Source organism: Centroberyx affinis, unplaced genomic scaffold (assembly GCF_046629955.1).
Source record: "Centroberyx affinis isolate AG114_WGS23_722 - 3 ecotype Tasmania unplaced genomic scaffold, CSIRO-AGI_Caff_v1 ptg002161l_1, whole genome shotgun sequence".
Lineage (NCBI taxonomy): Eukaryota > Metazoa > Chordata > Actinopteri > Beryciformes > Berycidae > Centroberyx > Centroberyx affinis.
This window is the reverse complement of record NW_027280476.1, coordinates 229,341-252,559: the sequence shown is the minus strand read 5'-3', so window position 1 is coordinate 252,559 and position 23,219 is coordinate 229,341. Positions and strand designations below refer to the sequence as shown.

Below are 23,219 nucleotides of genomic sequence, written 5' to 3'. Positions count from 1 at the left end.
TGTGAGTGTGAGCCTGTCTGCGGTCCGGAGAGCCCACCGCAGGTCACTGGCCACGAGTCGCTGTGATCCTGGCGGAGTTTGTTAGTCTGTGCACTGATGCTATCATCAGACCCACAACAGACCAACCGCAGAGAGAGTGACAGAGAGCAGAGAGGGGAGAGACGGGCACGGACTGAGCCGGGCTGAGAGCACAAGATGCAGCAGTTGGTAGTAGTTTTTCACCTACATTTGGATAGAAAAGTGTGTTAATAAGTAAAAGATTGCAATCAGTATAGGAAAAACTAACCCTAAGTAACCCCTATGCAGTATGTAAGTTAACTGCAGAGGTAGCAATCACACACATTTGAAAGTTGTAGGCCAATAACTCCAAAACGAAGTTATTTAGATGTGACTTTAAGACATATAGCGCTCTAAACGAGGGCTACAAGAGAGGAAATGGAGCAATAAGGGCCATAAAAGTGCTATAAAAGGACAACAGATGGGCTGCAGACATCAAGAGTGAAAAATATCGGGCTTATCCCAAAAAAAATTCCTTCAGAAGAGAAGGGAATTTCAAGGCCCAGACTGGGATCGGTGTAATTAGTGGTGTTGCGTTGCCAAGCGGATACAACCACCGGAACAGGGAAAGCACTGGCTGGCAGGTGGGAGTTTCTCAGAGGCCGGATGGAAATATACAGTATGTGTAGCTCGGCATGTAAAGCGCTCCATGTGAGCATGTATGTTTGTGGCTGTGGAATGCAACATGTATGGGTGATGAGGTGATGTAGCACAGACAAACTGTAAGATAATACCCATTTATAAAACAGACAGTTGCAGTTCTCATTGTTGACGGGTGGAGTAAGTAAATAAGTAAACTTTATTTATATAACTTTATATGCCCAAATAACAGTTAAATTTAAATATTAATGTGCCAATCATACCAGTACTAGAACTCTATTGCTTGGTGGAATAATTAGATTTAGTTATTTATTATTTATTATTGATTAAAAATAAAAGATTTGCTGAACATTTGTGTTATTTATTATCACAATGGTATGTTGGTATGTACTGTCATTTTATGAAAGCAATAAGCCCCGACGGGCTTCACATCACACCTAACAATAATCTCTTAGCTCTAAAATCACTGAAAAGCCTCCCATGGTTTACAGTTTAAATCTGAATACAAATACAATAAAAGTGGATTCTACACTATTTTCAGTCTACAGAATGTGAAAATTACTAGGCTAGTATTGTGAACAAGTTACTTTCTCCATATTTGAATGAGCAGACATCATAAAAACACTTTCTATAAAGAGTAAAAAGCAAAGTGATAATAAAACATTTTTTAACAAGTGATGCTAAATTCCTGTCTTTGGGCTTAGTCAGACGTGTGTGGTTCAAAATCACCATTTATGTTTTTAAGACAGTATGGATGTTTCAAGCTAAATATACTGATGCTCAAAGAAAAACAGAGCAAAAATCCCCATGAAAGTTCCTGTAGAACTGGTGCTGAACCAGAGAAACTCTGAACAAAGAGAAAAAGAAACGTCTGCACACAGTGTATTACTGTCCCGTGCTTTACAGTAATTTCACCCACTCCAACTAGAACGTTTCGCCCAAACGAGGCTTCATCAGGTTACAGGATTTGACGTTTGCAACACTTATACAGACCCATCCATCAGAGTGTCAAGGAGGAGCCATGATCACTTTATTCACTAATCCAAAACACACATCAATATGCAAAAAAAAAATTAAATGCTCACAAAATACAGGCATACATATTGATGCAAAAATAAATACAAAAGCTAATTCATTAAAGCCTGTGATCTTTTTAACCAGCCTTTATTCTCAGTAGTTTTGCCCGACTCTGAGCTAGTGCCTCTTACACATTTAAAGCTGAAACGTGCAGATTCAACAACCCAGAGTAGTTTAGTACTGCAAGCACCAGTTACACATGCTTATGACCATTTTAGGCAGTCGCAGCAGAGTGTGTTTTATCAGAAACTTCCACTACAAATGCTAAAAGGGCGTTTTGGTGCGTTGTCCCAGTTTACACAAGACAATGAACCAGATGTGAAAGCTTTAATTTATTGTTCTTTTACTGTTGATGCTGGTGCACAGGACAGCAGCGCTGCAGATTGACAGTGGCTTTGCTAGTTCACAGGATGGGAACTGTGGTCATTCTGGGATAAAACTTTTCACAATGGCTGCGCTGGCTCCCAGGACGGCGGCTATGGCAGCTCTGAATACACTGAGCATGGCATTTCCTAGGCTGGGTTTGAGGTTAGAGGCTGCGATGGTTCTCAGGATAGTGAATATGAGGAGCATGACACGAGTGGCAGCTATAATAGCAGCTACGATGGCTCAAATCCTTAGCTGTGATGTGTTAGAGTTCAGGATGGTGACAGTGGGCGCACTAATGAAGAAAGCTCTGAAGTTTCCAGCTCAGCCGCTGGTATTATGTAACTGCAGGTGCTAGTGAGGCTGGAGGATACACTAGTGAGGCTGATGGTGACCTCAAATGGCCTGAAAATAAAATGACTTACTAAAATTCTAAATGTCAATTATCCTTAAAGAACAAGGTAAAACTGGAAGATTTTCTTCTGTATTGCACATCAGCAAAATTATTACCACATCTAATGTGAAATGAGTGGAACACTTGTAGGTCCAATGACCGTCAACACTTCTGCCCTGTGCCACATGTCTAAAACATCATGGTTGCTGTATGTCTCCCATTCAAATATTAGCCAATTTTGAATTTTGCTGACCTTTCCATACCAGAGAACAAAAGCATGCATTCCACTTGTTTTTTGGAACAAGTAACTAAGAATCATTTGGGCAAACAGGGATTCAGCTAATGTATTACAGCAGTTTGCCCATGAATGCCTCGCACCTTGCTGTGATTGCATTTCAACACAAATATTTTAAACTTCAGGTTCCATTTAACAGATTAACCCTAATGGGAGTCTGACTCAAAAAGAACAGAATGTCGGCAACACAGTTGCTCCCAAAGACAGTGATTTATTTTGAGAACAAAAGGTCACACAGATCTTCATCATGCTCTACAGCCCATGGAGACACACCTCCTTCACTCCTTATTTTCTGATCTCAATGGAGACTAACAAATGGGTATGTGAATAATCATAGAGGTGGACATGATGTAGATTAGAAGCATCAACAATTAAGTGTATGCTGTATAGAAATAAACCCATTATAAGGGAAAGTACCAATACTTGAAGTTTATAATAGTAATTGTTTAGATGATCTGTGTATTGTTCTACAGGAACATTTACAAGTCCTATAGGGGCTGTGGGGCCTGCCTATAGGGTGGGGTAAGACCACTGGAAAGACTCTAGGCTCCTTCGAAGAATCCTTCAAAGAATCCTTCAAGATCTCATATAAATTGATTTCCTTTTTGAGAGGAAAAATTGAGGGAGTCACTCTCAGAGAAGTTATACTGACTGACCAGAGGTGTCACCAGTGTGAGTGACTGCTCAACATCTTTCTTTCTTTTTGTTTTTAATGTCATTTTATGTATTTTTTCTGTTTTATGTGAAGCACATTGTATTTGCCTTGTGTATGAAATGTGCTACATAAATAAAGTTTGCCTTGCCTTGCCTTTGCCAAAAATGAAAAATCTGCAAAAATACAACCACAAGGGTGACAAAGACAATCATAGTCAATTCAATTAAATCAAAATTAAATCAAGTTTAATACCATTACACATTAAATATACAGTACATCAGTCATTCTACACAAAAAGTAATCCTCAGTCCTCAGTAGACATTATTACAAATATTTAAGTTCTCAGTTTAAAGTCAGAATTCTGAGAATAAAGATCTGAGACTTTAATCTCAGAACTCAAATAAATTTTTCACATGTGGCCTTAATCCTAAACAATATGGTTATAAAAAAGCTTAATGTTCATTTTAACCTCTGTTTAAATAAAAGATTATCAGTATCCCCCTCTCTTTCTGAACATAAAGGTTCCATTTGTGGATACAATATTGGAACCGCATCAGATCATGAAAAACAGGAAATGTAGGTCATGAACTTCCACAAGGACGCAGACGAGGTAATGGCTTACCGTGCAAATCCTGAATGCATTTCTGTAACTGGTCATTTAGCAGTTGTTTGTTCCCATAAAGATGCATGTGATTCATGGAGGTAGAGGGAAGCTGCGGGGGGAAAGGAGGAAAATTTGCATTTAAGAACTGTTTATACCATTACAATAAAAAACATCTTCAGTTATACACCATACAGACTCTGTATATGTTACATAGCACCTTGAGTGTTAACAACACTCCCTGAACCTATAGATAACCTGCTGCCTCTGTTATTGTGGGGCTTCAGTGCTTGATGGTGGATTTTGTTTGTGGCGTTTTAAAGCTTGAGGCCAGATGTAGCTGAGCTCTGCTCTGTTCCTGTCTCCTTGTCTGAAGCCCAGTTTAGTCTCCAGATGTGTCAACTCAAGGTCATTTCATAAACAGGTCTGTTTCTATCATGTAGTAATCCTGTAGTAATCTCCACAAAGATGCTGTTGTCAGGTGGTAAAAATGCTGCAGAGGGAGGGGGGAAGAGAAGAAATCTGTAATAAACAATTATGAAATTCCTCTGCTGAAGCTATATAAAGTGGGGAAAATAATTAGTTAAGCAATGATTAAGCACTGCATGTAGATTTAACCAGTTTTCAACTATTGAAATATACAGAATCATATTAATACATAATTGCATTAACACATGAATGATACATGTTGGGATGCTCTATAGATCAGTGATTATTAATTAATTAATAAACAGCATGTATGCACAATAGTGAGTGCATTTACATAAATGTCTAATGCCCCCCCACACACACACACACATACACACACACACACTGATGCTCCAGGTTTAGAGTTCCAGACAAGGGTAAACTTACAAACACGAACATGAACACACGCACACACACACACACACACAGGCACACACACACACACACACACACACACACACACACACACACACACTCAAACATGCACATACTCAGAAACTACGGAAATTGTGTATGACAGTAGCTGTCAGCTCATACCAGTGATTCAGCTGAACATCACCGCTGCTTTTATATTAGATGCCATGCTCTGTAACCATCACAGGTCAAATATGGTACAAAGTTCATCTCCTGTAGCAACTTCATGATATTAGAAAAACGCTCTGTATGTCCTGTGGATTTGTGCATTGGGTGTGTGATTTTAATTTTTAAGGTCAATTTTGTGCTTATTAGCTCTTTTGACATTACCACTTTGTTTGAGAGTAAAGAGGACAGAGTGATAGTAATATTAGTGATGATGTGTGTGTGTGTGTGTGTGTGCGTGCGTGCGCATGTGTGCATGTGTGCATGTGTGCGTGAGTTCGCCCGTGCATGCTTGACAGACAGAGAACGTATAAAACCGTGGAACTCTAAACCAGGAGCATCAGTAAAAAACAGTAAGCATTCCTCATTTGTCTAGATTACCGTGCGGTTTGCACTGCCAGTGATCTCAGTGCCAAGATGCAACAACAAAACAGGAACGGATCCAAAGCAGAAAGGGCCTAGACACTGACTTCCTGCCCAACTGGGGACTTTGTGGCAAGTGTTTTCTCCAACTGTGTCCCCCCGCATTGAAATGCATCCACAAAAATGGACACTGGACGAGACATTGAAATTACATGCCACACGGTCCAAGACAAATCCCTGACACCAGGAATAAAACCAGACTATGAAGCAAGACAGGCAGCAAGGTCAATCTGCAGCAGCCCGGGCCCACTTGCATTTCTCATTGTGCAATAGAAGTGGCCCTCTGAGATATATATGTTATATGATAAATGTGTGCAGATGTATTGGGCATTTCGACAGTATTTAACTTGCAATATGGTTTTGGTCCGTATCCACATCTCCACAAACCATTTTCAATCTTAGACCGCAGCTTCAATCCACACTTGGACTGCATAGCACAAACAGATAGCTGCATCCAAACCCGCATGCATATCGCTGTGTATTCAACATACAAGCGTTGCCTATTTATAGCTGTGCATATGCTGAAATACATCGAGCAAGGCTGTGTGTTTGGCCGCTGGATGCTGCAGAGTTAGTAAACGGTGGATCTGGCCAAGGCCTGGACCGGGCTGGAGCTGAATATAGTGACTGACTGCGGTTCTGGTGGGACACTGAAACACTCTAATTAAGCTCTGTCGCATAATGAGGCTCAGTGCTGTTCCGCGTCACTCGATTAGTAGCGTGTGGTCGACCCAGGCTGTAGTTATGGGTTTGTGGGGGTGGGAGATCAGATTTGGGGCAAGGAGTAGAGTAACATAACAGCAACAGCTGAACTGGCAACCCTGATGTTGAAGAGGCAACCCTGCCGTGGGTCTCCCTGATTAAAATCCAATCACATAGAAAGAGCAATAACGACTCCGACCCCCTCCGGCTGTTAGGGGTACACATATTATTTATAGTCCAGTGATGGAGGGTGAGGACAGGCTGGAATTTCAGGATTGGTAAACAAGAGCGGTACGAAAAAGATTGGTTTGACCTCAGAAAATGATTGACATGGAAATGATGGCATTTTTGTTGGATTCAGAATCTATGACAGAAATAGTGCTCCGTATGCCCAAAGCTCACAGAGAGAAACTATTTTAAAATTCAGTCATTTAGTTTTACAATTATGGAAGGTTCATCTGAATTATTCAAATCATTAGGTTGATTATTTCTAATCAGTCATTTCTGTATGGATGTGTGTGTGAGTGCATGTGCACTGTGGGGAGGGTGGTGTACCATTTCCGAATGTGGGATCACCTTCCTTCCTTCCTTCCTCCTTGATACCTTTACATACCAACTTGTTTGTCTTCCACTGCCTATAAGGTCTAGACAGGCTGCATACAGCTGGATGCCAAGTAACGTTTGTGGCTGTGTAAGTTTGTGTGTGGGTGAACAAGACTTTTGGGATTCTGTGCCAGGGGTTGCGTGGGTGTTTGTGCGAGCGTTCATGACAAGTGGATCCGGAACCGTTGACATTTGATTCCCCGACCAATCAGAGGGTCACCTCGCTGTGTGGCTCTGGGTGGACTACAGTATATATTGACCCTGAATGGAGGGAAAGAAGCAGAAGCAGCCTTCGAGAGAAAGCGAAGAGAAACCCTTGAGAAACCAACCGGTCAAGCAAAGTCCACAGCGAGGCACCAACTCCAAAGCATCATGAAGACTCTGACTCTCCTCTCCATCTGCGCTGTTCTGTCAGTGTGCTGGTCCATGGGAGGTGAGGAAGGGAGCCATTCATTGCTTATTGCATTCAAATACATCACCATACTCACTCTTATTCTCAGTGTTGAATGTAAAGTAACTGTTTCTCTGATTTTTAGTTGTGGAACCAGAGGTTGTCGTGGACACTGACGCTGATGCAGCTGCAGCTGCTGAGGTTGCCCCCGTTGACACCGCACCTGCTGCCGCTGACACCGCTGACACCTCATCTGACTCTTCCTCATCCTCGGCCTCAGACTCTGACTCCTCCTCGTCATCCGAGTCCAACTCCGACTCAAGCTCCGACTCCTCAGCGTCCGACTCCTCTTCATCCTCTTCCTCCTCTTCCTCTTCCTCCTCTGAGTCCTCTGAGTCCTCCGAGTCCTCCGAGTCCTCTTCCTCTGAGTCAGACTCCTCAGCCTCCGACTCCTCCGCATCAGACTCTTCTGCGTCCGATTCTTCCTCTTCCTCCTCTTCTTCCTCCTCTTCATCAGAGTCAGCCAGCACTGAAGGTATGTCCTTGTTTGTTTTCTGACAGTATCCTTGTATGATTTCAGAAAAACTTTTTAGAGTTTTAGAATAAGTAAAATAGGAGAATAGGAGAATTTGTCTGAGTTTCTGATCTGTCTGTACTGATGAGTTGATGTTCATCCCCTCAGCTGCTGCAGTGGTTATGAAGAGAGACCTGGCCGCTGTTCTCCTGAGGAGAAGAAGAGCTGCCCCAGCAGGAGACCTCAGCCCTCTCCAGCTGGAAAGGTACTGTTTCTTTACTGTCTAACTCCTACTTCTCCATGGCCAAATACTGAGCAATACTGTTACTTTGGAACCACTGTTAATCAACCCAGACTCACTAAGCTTCTAACATACTTTATGTTGCACACACCATCTGCAAGTGTGTGGCTTGTAATAAATTTGGGCACTTGGCTTTTGCTGGATTTTATATGCTGATTAGTTGTGCCGATTTAGCTCGATATACATTTCCTGCCGGAAAGCGTGGAATTACAGTAATACTAAGCGGTTGAGGAAGTTGAAATTACTACCTGAGGTCAAATAATAATTTTACATGGCATTTCTTTGGGTGTGAAAAACACACCACAGGACTAGGATGCTGAAAACACTGTGTGAGTAGACCTTCTAACCCGTTCTTCCCTTCTGCCCTCCAGCCTGAGAGAGGTGTGTGAGCTGGATGTCGCCTGTGACGAGATGGCCGACACTCAAGGCATCGTCGCAGCATACACCGCTTACTACGGACCCGTGCCCTTCTAAACTAAAGACTCTTCTTTCGTTCGAACTGTTTTTAAAAGAAAATCCTGTCATATTGTCATAGTGAGGCTACATATTGAAGAACGGCACAACCACTCCCCCCCCGAGTCCAGACAAGGAGCAGAAAAACTAAACGTGGGTTTGACCCGTGTTGTGATGCTAGATGGAGGTTTTGAGGCACACGTGTAACTTGCCCTCCAAGTGCTGGTTAATACTAGCTATCGGGCCCTGTATGAAAAGGCCATTCCTGTTCCAGGCTTTTGACTCACTCAAGAGAGAGGCACATGGATACGAGAGCCTGTGAAGTACGCAGCAGCCCACTCAAGTTTAAATTATTCTGCACACTTGTAATACAATGAATGGTGCTAAAAATGCAGATGTTTTGTATAATAATGTATCAGTGTTTTTTATACAGTGGTTTAGTGTTACTAGTAGTAGTGGTTGTAGTAACTAGCGGACGTAGTAAGTAGTTAGTAAAGGTAGTTTTAGTGGTAGTGGTAATGATAGTGGTAGTACTGAGTATTGAAGTGTATGTGATACGCACATCAATTATCTGTAATGACTGTAACCACAAATTCCCTTTGGATTTGAAAAAAATAAATTATTTTGTGTTGGTGAAACTGTCTTTATTATTGATTAATCCAAACATAATGTGTTTCCTGTGGTAACCTGTGCTATATTGAAGATATTCAATATCATTGACTGAACAATTACAACATTGCATCTTTAATGCTGGCTGAACCACATTCCTCAATGGATCAATAACATAATTTCTGAGCAATATTCATACATGCACCAAGCTTCCTGATATAAAAGGGTGAGCTGCTACAAAATATCATCATCATCATCATCATCATCATCATCATCATCATCATCATCAGTCTCTTCTTCTTCTTACTCTCCCTCATTGAGCTGTCATGTAGTTTTTCCTACAGTGAGACACTTCACCATTAAGTCCATATAAATGTTTCTTGACACAGTCAAGGTAGAGAGCCAGTACAATTCTCCTCACATGGCTCTGATGGACTGTGTGCTGTTGTCATGTTTGCCACCAGATGGCAGTGTTGCTCAAACAGACACATTTGTTCAGAACAGTTCTAACTTTTTCAGTCCGGGACACAAGTCTAAAATCAGTCTTGCACTGGACCCAGGCTAATGAAAACATATTAGCACTCTTGCCATATGGAAACCCACCTGATACAGGCACCTAGCGCCTTTTAGGCCGCGGCCCATAATTTAACATGTACTGGCTTAGAAGGTCAGAGGAGGCAGATGTGTGGATGAACATAGTTATCGTAAATACCATAATTTACCTCATTTACCTAACTTTTGCATTATGAATATGTTCAGGACTTTTGAGATTAAACTGTATTTTCGTTTTTGTTTTGTTTTTTCAAATTTTCCTCATCGCCATGATATTTTTCTAGATATGCTAAAATAATATAAAGGAAAATGAAAAATCAATGATTTACTTTTATTTTGACTTTTATCTAATATGCTGTGATAAGACCTCTAATTGCTGATTATAATTTGGAGTGTCAGCGTTGAATACCTAATAGAGATACTGGGAGGTTATGACATGAGGGCAACCTTCCCCCTCTGTGTTGGATAAAATTAATTCTATGAAACAAATACAATTAATAATAGAACAGCAGAATAACACTGAACCCCCTAAAATTACATAGCATTACCTACATATTGGCTCATATCCCTCAGCTGATATGTGCATAATTTTATAGGTTCAGTACTATCTGTATGTTATAACCAGCAGCACCCAAATGCCCAGCCCTTTAAAGTGAGTAATATCAAACTGATGAAAGTTACATGAAGATATAGGGTATTTAAAACCCCAAAATTATAATTGATTTTTATTGATTTTTTTCATATTGGTGGTCGTTTGATGATCAAAGAGGAAGCCATAGTTTTTCCACCTTTTTATTTCACTGGCTACAATTTACTGAAATGTGAGGGAAGGTAGTTTAGTTTAGTTTAGTTTAGTTTAGTTTAGTTTAGTTTAGTTTAGTTTAGTTTAGTTTAGTTCAAGAACTGAATGAGGGGCACATACAGTATGTCAGGTATAATTAACTATAACATTCTACTAGTCTTGATTCCAGTGCACATTAGATTTGATTTATCTTATTTTGTTTTGATTAGTCAGAATGAATCAAAAGCTGTTTTGAAATTTCACTGCTCATGTTCATGTCTTTACATTTTTAGACTTTTATTTTGTCTTAAAGCTTATTTTTAGGGCCCTAAAAAGCTTAAATTTATAAAAGCGACAATTTTGCGTCTTTAACAACTAGATTCTTCCAAGTTTTTTGAATCTGGAATGTGTTCCATATGAGATATTTTCTTTACAGGTGTGGTAAACTAGATGTTAATCCAAAAAATGTGTAATCCTTAAGGGGTTCAAGTGTGAGCACAGCGCATAGAAATCAATCGTTCCCTTTCAGATTTCAGCAGGTGAGGTTTTCAGCCCTCTTAGTCATGTTCTTCCCGTCCTAAACGACAGATAAGATAACAATGTGCATTAGACAGCCATATGGAGTAAGCAGAAAAGCCCATGTGCTGACTGATAGCACTCCCATCTCCCTCTCCTCTGTGCAAACCCAGAGAGTCTGGAGAGTGGGAGGGAGATAAGGCCGGTCGTAAAGATACCGATGTCAGTGCTAATGTACGGGTTCTGTCTTCTGTTTTCCTGTGTGTGAATGAGTGTAGAAAACCTTCTCTCCCACTCTATTAGAGATGAGCGAGTGTCACCAGTTGACCGTGTGGGCAGCGACTTGTGGTCGTGACATCAGCGTTGGCAGAGCTATGTGTCCTTGATGTCGACATATTGATCATCGGTCTCATGTTCTTTGCACATGGCTTGCTGCTACGCCATGTGACTGTATGGCAGTCAGAACGTCAGTGGAAGTTTACTGGACACTGGCTGCGCTGTCACAGACACTTAAATCCAGGAATGTGTGTGTGTGTGTGTGTGTGGTGGTGGGGTGGGGGGGTGGTGGGGGACTGCAATGTACGTGTGTGTCTTGTGGACAGTCTCAGTGTTGTTTTGTTCCAAAGATGATGAGGATGATTATATACCTCTGACTTGAAATGGGCAACAAATCCAAGTGTTTGTTACTCTTTTGTTTTGTCTCTCTGTCTCTGCCTTCCCAGCTGTTCACTGTTCATATAGTGCTTAACTATATGGCAAGAGAGAATGAGAGAGCGAGGGAGAGAGAGAGAGAGAGAGCGAGAGAGAGAGAAGAAGAAGTAAGAAGTAAGAGTAAGAAATGTTGGCAAATGAGGGATAAATGTAAATGACTAACAAGAGATGAATCTAGTGATCTCTGAAGGGTGAGAGGAAAACAAGTGACGGTGGACAATGTTGACATTTGTGTTCAATTAAGTTTAATGTTTATGTACAAAACCTCTTTTTCCATATACTATAGAAACACAATGTTTATAAATGTCACAGCTCAGCAATCTTTCAACAACTTAAAATCATAGAATAAATTAAGTTAGATGCACATTCATCTGTAATTTCAAACTACATATTCCTTGAATACAATTATCCTTTTCAAGTACAAAATAATCTTCTCCAAAGTTACACCTTAAAACGATGTGTTGAGGATGTCAATGTGTCTTTGATACACAGTAATAAACTTTTTGGTATCATTACAAAAGGTGAAAGATGTTACGAAATGTTGCAGCATGAGTCTATGCATTGTTACCAAGGCAACCTGTGACCCTGCATGGTTGGCTTTGTGCAGATCTGATATTTATAAATGAGTTATTGACTCTGTGTTCATCATAAGAGGCATCTTACTGTATTCACACCGGTGCCATACAGTAGGGCCGTGGCATCTTAAGGGACTACAGGCCCTTTTCACAAATATGGCTGCCGTACTTCCGCAGGGTACAGATCGGCTCTCATGAACTTTCTGTCGCTCATAACTGTGGTCTGTGGTAACTTATGTTGTGTTTCAACATAATGTAAAACACAATACAGGTGTCGTCACTGACATATCTTTCTGTTTCTGTTGTCAGACGACTGCACAACTATAAAAAAAAAAAGTGATTTGCTCGAGGGTCACAAAATGCTAACAGTACAGAAATAACCGATAGCCTTGGTTAGCCAGTTAGCATTTTGCTACCTTCAGTCACAGTTACTTGCGTAGTCGTCTAACAACAGAAACAGAAAGATATGTCAGTGACAACACCTGTTTTGTGTTATACACTATGTTGAAACACAAAATAACTGATCACAGACAGAATGGGTGACAGAAGGTTCGCTTCTTCACATTGCTGGCAATGAGAACCAAGCTACACCCTGCAAAGTATGGCAGCCATGTTTGTGAAAAGGGCCTATTACATTTTACCAGCTTATAAGACACACAAGCTAACAGCACATGCAACATGACCACTTCGCTTTGTGTCGCTTCACTGTATCAAGTCATGGCTTGTGGGTGTTTTATTGGGTGTGACCTTGGGTAAAACATTGAGTTTGTTTAACATTATTTTTTTATGTAGACCTAGTTTGAATTTTATTCAGTTCATTAGGCCCAAATAAAATAAAAACCTTGTAATTCTGATTTACACTAGCAAGCTAGCTAAGTATCTACAGCTCTTCGGATGTGATGGGGTGGGCAGGCTAGTCAGCTCCCATACTTGTTTAGCCTACTAGAGCTATAGTTAGCAAACAGAATATTTGAAGCTACTTCAGGTAACACTACACACCAGGAATCTGTCACTTTCCTCCATACATTATTTTGTTTTTCAAGTGCTTTATAAACTGACAGAGACGGGTCATATAATTTGGGAAATCTCGACACAGCTGTAGTAATTCTGTCTTCCATCTTCCATTCAAAAATGAAGTGGAACTAGGGATAAAAAGTTAATGAGTGGAGAATTTGAGAGCCGGATATTTGTCCAAATGTGTTTGGTTCTTGCACCACAACTGTTCATTTGCATAATATTAGTTTTTCCCAACTTTTCTTGTCGCATCATGAGCCCGGTTTGCATTGCAGCCTATCCCATCATGCCGTGCGCACACATTTACTTTCTCATAGACTGAATGAATGTTCGCCTCATGAAATCGCATCTGGTGTGCAACTACAGTACTGTGAATCTCAAAGCTGGGTGGATTTCAAAATCGTGAGGTCTATCTTTTTCTCATTTTCCACCTCTTGCTCTGCGTTCATCGCGGGGTTATCGTACATCTCCACCACATGCTCTCTCTTCTTCTTCCCCACAGAATCTTTGTCTGTGTGCTCTTGTTCGTCGGTGACAACCTGGCAGCATTTGCAGCAGCAGCAGCACTTGGCGGTAATCACAGCGACCACTCCGTCCCAGGGAGCCAGGGAGTGGGCCCAGAGAGGGAGGAAGTCCCAGGAGCGCAGACAGGAGGGCAGACACCCGGGCCGCCGCCTCTGCATCAAGTTGATCGCCACGATGACGATCAGCATGACGAGCAGAGGCACGCCCACGCCCACCAGCACCTGCCAGCCGGCCAGCGACAGGCTGAAGACAAAGAGAGGGAAGACGAAGAAGCAGAAGATGATGTAGACGGCAGCGAACCAGCGGTAGGAGGCGGTGATGTTGCCCAGGCCTTTAGCCAGCCGGATGGGGATGCGGGTGAAGGGGATCGGATACCACAGAATGATGCCAGAGATGTTGAACAGAAAGTGCACCAGGGCGATCTGGAATGAGAGTAGGGCGGGATGCAGTATATGTCACATGTGTGTATGGTAAGCGTGTGTGTGTGTTTGTGTGGATAACTGACCTGTAGAGCATTAGCCAGTGTGTCTCCAGGACTAGCCATGGCTGCCAGTATGGCGGTGGTGGTTGTGCCAATATTTGCACCCAGTGACAATGGGTACGCTCTCTCTATGCTGATCACACCAATTCCTATACAGAGAAATGGAACAGTCATTAAAATACACACACACACACACTCACACACACACACACCCACACTCACACACATTCTCTCGCTCACTCTCTCTCCTACTCCTATCATTTCCTATTTCCTTCCGATTTTCTATGTCTTATTTTTAGCATATATATTCTATAGACTTTGGTTACACAGAAAATACATTGTTTATATTCACTTCAAGTCATAAGATCTAAAATACAGATTTCACTCAACAAGAAAAATACTGAACCACTAAAGACACGCAGAGAGAGAGGTGGAAGGGATGGTAATGTTAATGGTAAATGATGGATGGATGGATGGATAGATGGATGGATGGAGGAATGGATGGATGGATGATTGAGGGATGGATGGATGGATGGATGGATATAAGGATTGAGGGATGGATGGATGATGGATGGATGGAGGGATGGATAGAGGGATGGATGGATGGACAGCTGGATAGAGTTATGGAGGGATGGATGGATGGAATGGATGGATGGCCTCACCAACAAGTGGAGTGATAGCGGAAGTGAACACCGAACTGCTCTGGACAATGAAGGTCATTCCAGCTCCGACTACGATGGCGATGTAACCAGTGACCCAACCGAATGGAAACGGGAAATCTGCAAGTACACACACACACACACACACACACATCTCACGCAAATATCTCCACTTCATTGCATTTCAAAACATAAATAGGTACAACCAGCGCTGCTCACCAGTGTTAAGGATCTTCTTGATGACCACGGCCACCTGTCCCTTCAGCATGGAGTTGAGCAGCTTGACGATGAGGACCAGGCAGGAGCAGAGCACCAACAGGGAGAGAGCCAGCAGGATCAGACCCACCGCTAGGTCAGGCAGAGTCACATTCACAAACAGGTGCTTACCTGAGGACACACAGACGCAGACAGTACCGCATGAACGTTCTGCGTTAAAACAGAAGTGATAAAATATGGATACATGCAGGAGGCGAATTGTATCTACATCTCTAAATGTGTTGGTCATACATTTCTGGATGTTGTACGTCTCCGAAACGTTCTTCAGTGTGATGGTGTGGTTGCCTTCGACCCAGCAGAGAGACGGAGAGGTGCAGTTCTCAATACCAGGAACTGTCACGTTCATTAAGGTCTGAAACAGAGCGGCAGTTTGTAAAGATTTTCATGTTCATGCTCTTCATGATATTGAATATTTGTTATATAGTGAGGATGTTCTGGGCTTACAGTGTTGGTGAAGGTTTGGCACCATTTCTTGATGAGGCTCTTATTCCTGGCTGCCGGGTCTCCAGTGGCAATCCCACTAATGACAGATTCATCCAACTGAACGAGAGAGAGATGATATGACAAAGACAGTAATGTCATATAATGGTATCTTATCTCTGTGATGGGTTAACGGGGACACATTTTTAATGGTTGCAGGTTCGAGGCCAAGCGAACATCTGGAGGAGCAGCAAAACAGCAAACATTTTTTGATTCAGCCTGCCGTTATTGTGACGAGAGAGGACATTGGAGAAATGAATATCCTAAAATACAGAAGCGTGGGAGTTACCAGGAGGAACCTAAACAAGCCTATTGCCCAACACAGCATCCCACTCAAGGCTGTGTCCTAGCTATGACTATATGGCACAAGCTGCAAAGAAACATTATTATGGGTGACCCTGATGGCGACACTAATCTGTGTGTTTTCTGCCTCCACTTATAATAAGGACTGTAGTCTGTATGGTTTATAGACAGTGGAAGAGCAGAATACTCCTGTTGATTTCCTTATCAATACCCAGCGCTCTGTCCTAACTCAAGATACTGCTGAACAATGTTCCTTCCCCCTCTCTAATCCAGCTTGTTTATGCAAAAGAAATTCCATCCCATGCTGCTCTGTGCTACTGTTTCCAAACCAGTGAGGCACTGGTGAGTTTTTGACCTATTGGACTTGTTGTTCCCATTAACCTGTAAACTAAAGACATTTTAGCTGCGATGAATGCCACCATCACAGGAACTCCTGATAGATTGTATTTCTCTATTCCAAAGGCAGGTCTAGGGCTAATCTTAGGGTTGGGGTTAATGTTAGAATGGTTTAGGTTTAAAATTGGAGGGAAGATGCATATTTGCACTTTGTTCTGTCGATTTAAACAATCACTCATTGGCCTGATGGGGGAGCTGTAATTATAGGTCAAAACTTTGAACTCAAACAGGATATCTTAGACACTGCTGGACCAATTTTGATGAAACATGGAGGGAGGATACATCTTTGCAGTCTGTTCTGTCAACAATCACAATTATCCATAACATCTTGCACTTTTTGAACAGTAAATCCTGTAATATGGGAGGCCATGATGAATAGTTTAGGCACACTCACAGTTACAAGATTCCATAAAATGCTGTCAAAGTTTTTTTGTTTTTCTTCTCCAAGTGTTTTTGGTTCTTTACTTAATTATAGAGCAAACCATCCTGAGGTGGAATATCTATTATCTGTTTCCCCTGGGCGATGTTTGGCTTTCAGACATTGGCTACTATTGACTGCAGGTAATAGTCTGCATTAAACAGGAAGCATTGTCTTAAAATAATAGAATACATATAAATTTACATATGCTGATATACAGTCCAATCAATATTTAACCAGACAGTGGTCACTGAAGATACACCATGAGTTGACGAGAGTGTTTTGATATATGATGCATGAATGTTATGAATGTTCCCTCCACTATAGATAGAAATGCTTTTAACAAAAAACAGTATCACATACAGTCAGTCTGCAGCTTATTATTAATTACAAAAACCTTATCTGAAGAGACAGGAGGTTCCTCCATTTCATTATCAACTCTACATTTACAATATGTAATGATTACAATAAATGCTGTCACAGAGTTGTCATGCAAAACACGAATGTTTATTGAGGACAGAAGAGATCCTCTGGTGTTGTAGAGATGCTCTTCTCCTCCATCAGTCCTGCTGACATGGACTGTTCAGAACATATAGTTCCTTTTCATCTGTGGCTCATAGTCCAGATCCTCCATGTATCTCTTCCTGGCAGGTCTGCGGAAGGTAACAGAGTCCTGGTAGCAGACAGAGTCTGGTGTGAAGCTCGGACGCCTGGTCCTTCTGTTTCTTCTGGATCTGGAGCTGCGGTCTGGCTGAGCCTCAGAGGTCGGTGTCACCGGTGGCAGGGTGCAGCGTCGGCGCTGTGGCTCCAGCTTCATGTGAGCTGCAGCGTCTCTGAAGCTCGGAGCGTCGAAGTACAGGTTGAGGGTGAGCATGCCCTTTCTTAGTTCTTCCATAGCGGCATTATATCTCTTCTTCTTGTTTTTGTTCTTCTTGTTTTTGTTGTTCTTTCTCCTCAGCACAGACCTGGAGCCAGAGCACCGCTGAGCCCCAGATTTGAAGCCGGGGGTGAAACGCTGTTTCCTCCAAGTCCAGCCTTTGAAAAAGTAGTTCCTCCTTCTCACCGCACCACAGTGATTCCAAGAAGAAGTCTCAGTCTCCATCAGCTCGTATGCTCGCTTGTTTTACAACAGGAATTATTGTAAGTGTTGGAAAGAAAGTTCAGCAGATATTGTCTTGTCTTGCTGTCGTTTCTCAGGTTCATCAGAAGTTCAAATGACAGTCAAATTCACATGACACAGAGTTCTGGAGTTCTGAAGTGGGACCTCATAATGACCTGATCATGCTTCAGGCATGGCAGGCATGGTGTGTCCTATAAGGACATATCAGTGTGATGTCATAAAGAACTTACTTCCAGGTGGGTAAGGGTTAGAAATTGGTGATACAGTTTTAAAGTATGTGTTCACATAAACAAATTCAATTTTGGCCACTGACTTATACATATAAACCTTAACCTTCTGTTTTTATTTTATTTATGTTATATAGTCAACCAGTGACACAAAGTAGGATACATATTTAACGATTCAGCGAGCAGAAGTTCATATTCAAGTTCAAATTTAAGTCCTGATCTCGGTCTGTGTATTTTTTCAGAAACAGAAATTAAAAAATGAATAAGAATGGTGATTTGATTTTTATTTCAAAATCCACAAATGAAAAACAGAAATAGAAGGCAGATACAACATTTATAAAGGACTTGATTTTCCCTTTATCCTTTGTAAAACGCCCTGGATAGCATGGCTGTGTGTCGGCTCCAACACACACACATGTCTACATGCTGCATCAAACCTCTGCTTTACCAAACGAGCTAAACTCAAATTGATGCAACGCGCAGACTCAGCCGTGTCCCACAATGCCACATGCGCAGTACAGTTTTTAGAAATTTTGTGGCCCGACTGAGAGACTCATACTAGCTGTTTTATGTTTATGTTTCTGACTTGACATTTGCGGGCCAATCGTGTTTCTTCCAGCTCAGAAATATTGCTAAGATCAAACCGCTCTTATCTTTCTGTGACCTAGAAAAATTCATGCTTTCGTTTCCACCATTGGACTGGAGCTAAAAGACATGATCACATTACTACTATTTTATCTTATTTATATTGGCATATGTATTTTAGAATAAATTTTAAGATTTTATTGATCACTTTTAAGGCACGGCATGACCTGGCTGCTAGTTGCATATCAGTTCAGATACGAGGTGGTTTGAGATGCTCAGGCAACAACCTCCTGGCTGTTCCAAAGTCTACACTAAGGACAAAGGTGGACTGGGCTTCTGCTATCAACGCCCCCAGACTTTGGAGCGTCCTTCCCATGGAGATCAGGAGAGCAAGCTCGGTTTCATCCTTCAAAGAATCTAGGCTACCAAACCACTGCCAGAAAGCCCCAATATCCCCTATATATACCCTTAAGTAATAAAACTGATAAAACCACTAATTGAATCATTACTAGCCCAAGGAATCATTCTCTAATAGTCCCTGTAATACACCAGTCTGGTCTGTAAGAAAACCTGGGGAAGAAACTTGATGTTTTACATAAGGCTTAAGTGCTATAAATGATGTGCTGCCCTCTTTAAATGCCATTTCTTAACCCTCCTACTCCTCTGGCTTCTATTCCACCACATTGTGTGTTTTCTGTCCTAGATCTGTGCTCTGCCTTCTTCTCCATACCCATTCATCCTGACTCTCAGTATATCTTTACTTTTGCTTATGAGGGGCACCAATATACTTGGACATGCCTCCCACAGGGATTTACAAAATCCCCTTCCTTCCTATCTTTACACATATGTGGGTGGCTGAGTGGGTGAAAGGAAAGAAAGGAATTGCATTGGAAGAGATGGAGCAAGCTTTGACCCCAAAACTAGCTCTACATCAAGAACTAGGAAGAAAATTGGGTGAATTGGGTGATAAGGATGGTTTGGAAGTGCTAACTCCTTGACTAGCTCCACCACACTAGGGCAACTCAAAAGTCATAGTCAAGGGCAGAACTTTGATATTGCCAAAACAGTGTACAGCCCACAAAGTGTGTTTTGAAATCCAGAAATCTCAGCGCCTGGCAAAGTAATTGCTTAGTCACTGCTACCAAACCCCCACAGATGTATTATGGTTTATTTGTGCTATGTGGCAGTACAAATCTTACTTATTTTTCTTAAACTTCTTCAGAATGGCCCTCTGCCACTTGTGTTCCTTGTGTTCCATGGCCAAAATGTCCTGTTTTGGCTAACCACTTGATACCAATTGGTCAGAAACCTTCTCACATTGGAACAGAGTTGCAGCTATGTCAGTCTAGAGTCTCACCTGAGTCTCCCGTGCAGTTTTCCAATAGCACTCACTATATCAATCAATAGCACCGTCATGACAGCCTGACTGCTTTTTACTGTCCTATTACCACCGACCACATTCATCCTGTAGATAATATGTACAATACTGCTTCTTGGCTTTACAAACCACATTTCTCCACTTTATGGCATTGGAAATGTGTGGAAATTCATTATCCCACCATCTGGATAATGCCTCTGACACCTGTTGACTCCGGTACAAACTGACTACTGTGTCACCCCCGCTACAGTTATGTTCACCATCTCCTGGACTTTGATATCTTAAACCTTATCTTAAACCTTACGTGCCTGGTTTCAGAAACAGCACTATTTTCCTTTCTCTCTTTGATGACATTCAGGTCCTAGTTAAACTGGCTAAGGCTCAGGGAAGATCTGAAGACTCTGCGTCTAAGTCATACAGCTGGTTGACCTGGTTTGAGAGAGAGAGAGACTGTCGATCCTGGCAAAAGTCGAGGTGTATCCATCAACTCAACAATTTCTAAAATGGAATGGCAGTGACATCCTACCTCAGAGATAAAGTCTTTGAGGGATTTGTAACGTCAGTGACACTTGATGACATCCTACCTGTATGATGGACTCGGTGAGGACATCGGTGATGACATTCAACAGGTCTGGGGCCTCTCCGCTCTGGATGTTGAAGGAGTCGATGATGAGCTTGGTGACCGTGTACAAATAACCAGTAGCAACTTCCAGTGGCAGCAACACCAGCACAGACAGCCAGTTGAAGAAGTCGTGCACCGTGGCTCCTGCAAAAGCCCTGGGCACAGTGGAAAAGAGTGTAGATGAGTGTGAGGTAGTGTGACTGATCTTCGTAACAGGAACTACATACAGTATGTACTTTTACTGAAGTGCTGGACTACTAGAGAAAAGGATTTGTGTGCTTCTTTTGTGACTGGTGTTCGTATTTCATTGGACTGCCACAACCATGAAAGCGTGAAATACGATTCTTCAGTGTCTGTTACAGGATGAGCAGTTTTTGCCCAATTTATTTCTGCAAGAAATGCACCTGCTTTCCATACACAGCAGAACACAGTGTTCTGATTCATTATTTTTCCACTGAGCTGTCTGATCAGAAGAGAAAGTGCGTGAGCCAGCAATATAAAGGAGACTGCCATCGTGCATTAAATGATAGTAACATTCACTGATCTAAAAATGATTACCTGCGAAAGGTATTGCGGTCCCCAGCTTGTGTCATGGCTACTAGCGTGTTGGTGACGGAAGTTCCGATGTTGGTGCCCATGATGATAGGAACAGCCAGCTGCACCGTTAGCACTGCCAAACACACAGGTCAATCCCCCACCACCAACATCATCATCATCATCATGCATGTATATGTATGTGTGTGTACATTCAGTGGTGTAAAGAGTACTAGAATGTCCTACTCAAGTAGACTCAGAGTTAAAGTTACTGTATGTGTGTGTGTGGGGGGGGGGTAGCCTTGCACTCACGTCCGGAGGAGACCATGCTGACAACTATGGAGGAGGAGGTGGAGGAGCTCTGGACCAGCAGGGTGACCAGAACTCCGATGACCAGACCAGCCAGAGGGTTGGACAGCACAGAGTTGTCCTGAAAGATGTCGCCTGCTGCTTTACCTGGGCAGGGGGGACAAAGGAAGGCTTTACTACACAGTATGCTGTGGAGGGTGAGAGGAAAAATGTGAGGGATCTGATGTGAGAGACCCCTGAGTGTTTCTAAGTGCACTTCATGATAGAACATGTGAGTTTATGGCTGTGATTTTACTAGATTCTATGGGGCGTACAACTTGAGAGAGAGCGTGTGTGTGTGTGTGTGTGTGTGTGCACAAAATACGTGCATTGGCTCTGAAGTCCCTGCTGCACATCACTGCACATGCTGTTCAGACAAGTGCGAGTGTTTTTACCTCCAACCAGCTGGAAGGCGGAGCTGAGGATGTCGAGGGAGCAGATGAACATGTAGAGGAACCCCAGCAGCAGGATCGCCTTCCCCACCGACAGTGACACCCGCAGCACCTTCCCTCTGGTGTCCAGAGCTGAGAGAGGGAGAGAGAGGGAGAGGGAGGGAGAGAGAGAGAGAGAGAGAGAGAGGGAGAGAGAGAGGGAGAGAGAGAGAGAGAGAGAGAAAGAGAGAGAGAGGGGGAGAGAGGGAGGCAGACAGACAGAGAGAGAGAGAATGAGACAGAGAGACAGAGAGAGAGGGATAGGAGGGCAGAAAAGAGGTCATATGGGTTTAATCAATGAATAGAATAGAATACAAAAACATATGATGATAATATTAATTTTTCAGATTCGACTCTAACCATTCTTATAGTAAGTTGTACTGATAGTACATAACCTTTACACATGCCGTGTTCACTGTGACTCACCTCACTATAACTTTGACAGACCGTCTGTGCTGTGCCACAGTTTTGCTGGCACCGTCTCTGCTGTCTGTCTGGCTACTGTCTGGATCACAGCCTGATTATTATTTATGACTGTCTAATCTCTGTCTGCTTTCTAAATAATCGGTTCAATACCACTGATTTGATTTATTGTCCTTCAAATGAGGCAATAACGCTTTGGAAGGCCTGCCAACTAACAGCGAGTTCCTCCTGGTGCTGAGTGACATTCAGGAAAAGACTTATCCTGTGTGAATATGTAACAATGTTAGAGTGGGATACTTTATCATATCTATCTATATTTAATTCATCGATTGGGATGAAAATGTATTACTTATTGCTGATGTGCATCTTCTTGAGGCGCTCACACAGGTCTTCCTTTACAAATACAGGGGTCAGACCAAACTTAATGTTACATAGTGACGCTACAATTCTTCACCTGACCATGGCACCGCCGTGTCCTTCAGCTCCGGTAAGTCCCATGGGTCGGCATCCTCCGGCTCGCCCTCGATCAGAGCCACAGTGGAATGTGCTGCTGCCATAGAAACAGGCTTCTCTTGGACCTCTGAGAGGAAACAGTCTGAGTATATCTTATGTTCTGTTTTCTACAGCTACACACACAACTGCCCTCTCTACATACAGTGTAAAAAGTACCATTGCACTCGTCTTCACATCTCTCGTTACAGTCTTCTTCTAGATTGGGTTTAGGAGCCATTGTCTGAGGGGAAAAAACAATAGTTAGATATAGAGATTGCAATAAA

The 23,219-nt window shown here is 42.3% G+C and overlaps 2 protein-coding genes across 2 annotated transcripts; one reads left to right on the top strand and one right to left on the bottom strand.

Moving 5' to 3' along the window:
- Positions 1-7,113: 7,113 nt before the first annotated feature.
- On the top strand, positions 7,114-9,111 carry bglapl (bone gamma-carboxyglutamate (gla) protein, like). The gene is made up of 4 exons (XM_071532081.1): positions 7,114-7,253; positions 7,357-7,746; positions 7,894-7,990; positions 8,398-9,111. The coding sequence occupies exons 1-4, from the start codon at positions 7,193-7,195 to the stop codon at positions 8,498-8,500; spliced, it is 651 nt and encodes a 216-aa protein (XP_071388182.1). The 5' UTR covers positions 7,114-7,192; the 3' UTR covers positions 8,501-9,111.
- Positions 9,112-13,614: 4,503 nt separating this feature from the next.
- slc34a2a (solute carrier family 34 member 2a) lies at positions 13,615-23,000 on the bottom strand. The gene is made up of 11 exons (XM_071532069.1): positions 22,898-23,000; positions 21,985-22,113; positions 21,554-21,697; positions 21,266-21,377; positions 20,670-20,862; positions 15,623-15,718; positions 15,410-15,530; positions 15,122-15,289; positions 14,906-15,022; positions 14,268-14,392; positions 13,615-14,184 (listed from the first exon to the last, which is right to left on the bottom strand). Exons 1-11 carry the CDS (start codon positions 22,998-23,000, stop codon positions 13,615-13,617), a joined length of 1,878 nt encoding a protein of 625 aa, XP_071388170.1.
- Positions 23,001-23,219: the final 219 nt, after the last annotated feature.

Bases quoted from the DNA above. Each gene is read 5' to 3' on its own strand.
- slc34a2a (XM_071532069.1), bottom strand. From the start codon at position 23,000: ATGGCAGCAGCACATTCCACTGTGGCTCTGATCGAGGGCGAGCCGGAG. The intron at 20,863-21,265 runs GTAATCATTTTT...CACTGTGCCCAG, and splicing joins GACCGCAATACCTTTCGCAG to GGCTTTTGCAGGAGCCACGG. The intron at 14,393-14,905 runs GTGAGGCCATCC...TTCTCTGTATAG, and splicing joins CGCTATCACTCCACTTGTTG to GAATTGGTGTGATCAGCATA.
- bglapl (XM_071532081.1), top strand. From the start codon at position 7,193: ATGAAGACTCTGACTCTCCTCTCCATCTGCGCTGTTCTGTCAGTGTGC. The intron at 7,254-7,356 runs GTGAGGAAGGGA...TCTGATTTTTAG, and splicing joins AGTGTGCTGGTCCATGGGAG to TTGTGGAACCAGAGGTTGTC. The intron at 7,991-8,397 runs GTACTGTTTCTT...TCTGCCCTCCAG, and splicing joins AGCCCTCTCCAGCTGGAAAG to CCTGAGAGAGGTGTGTGAGC.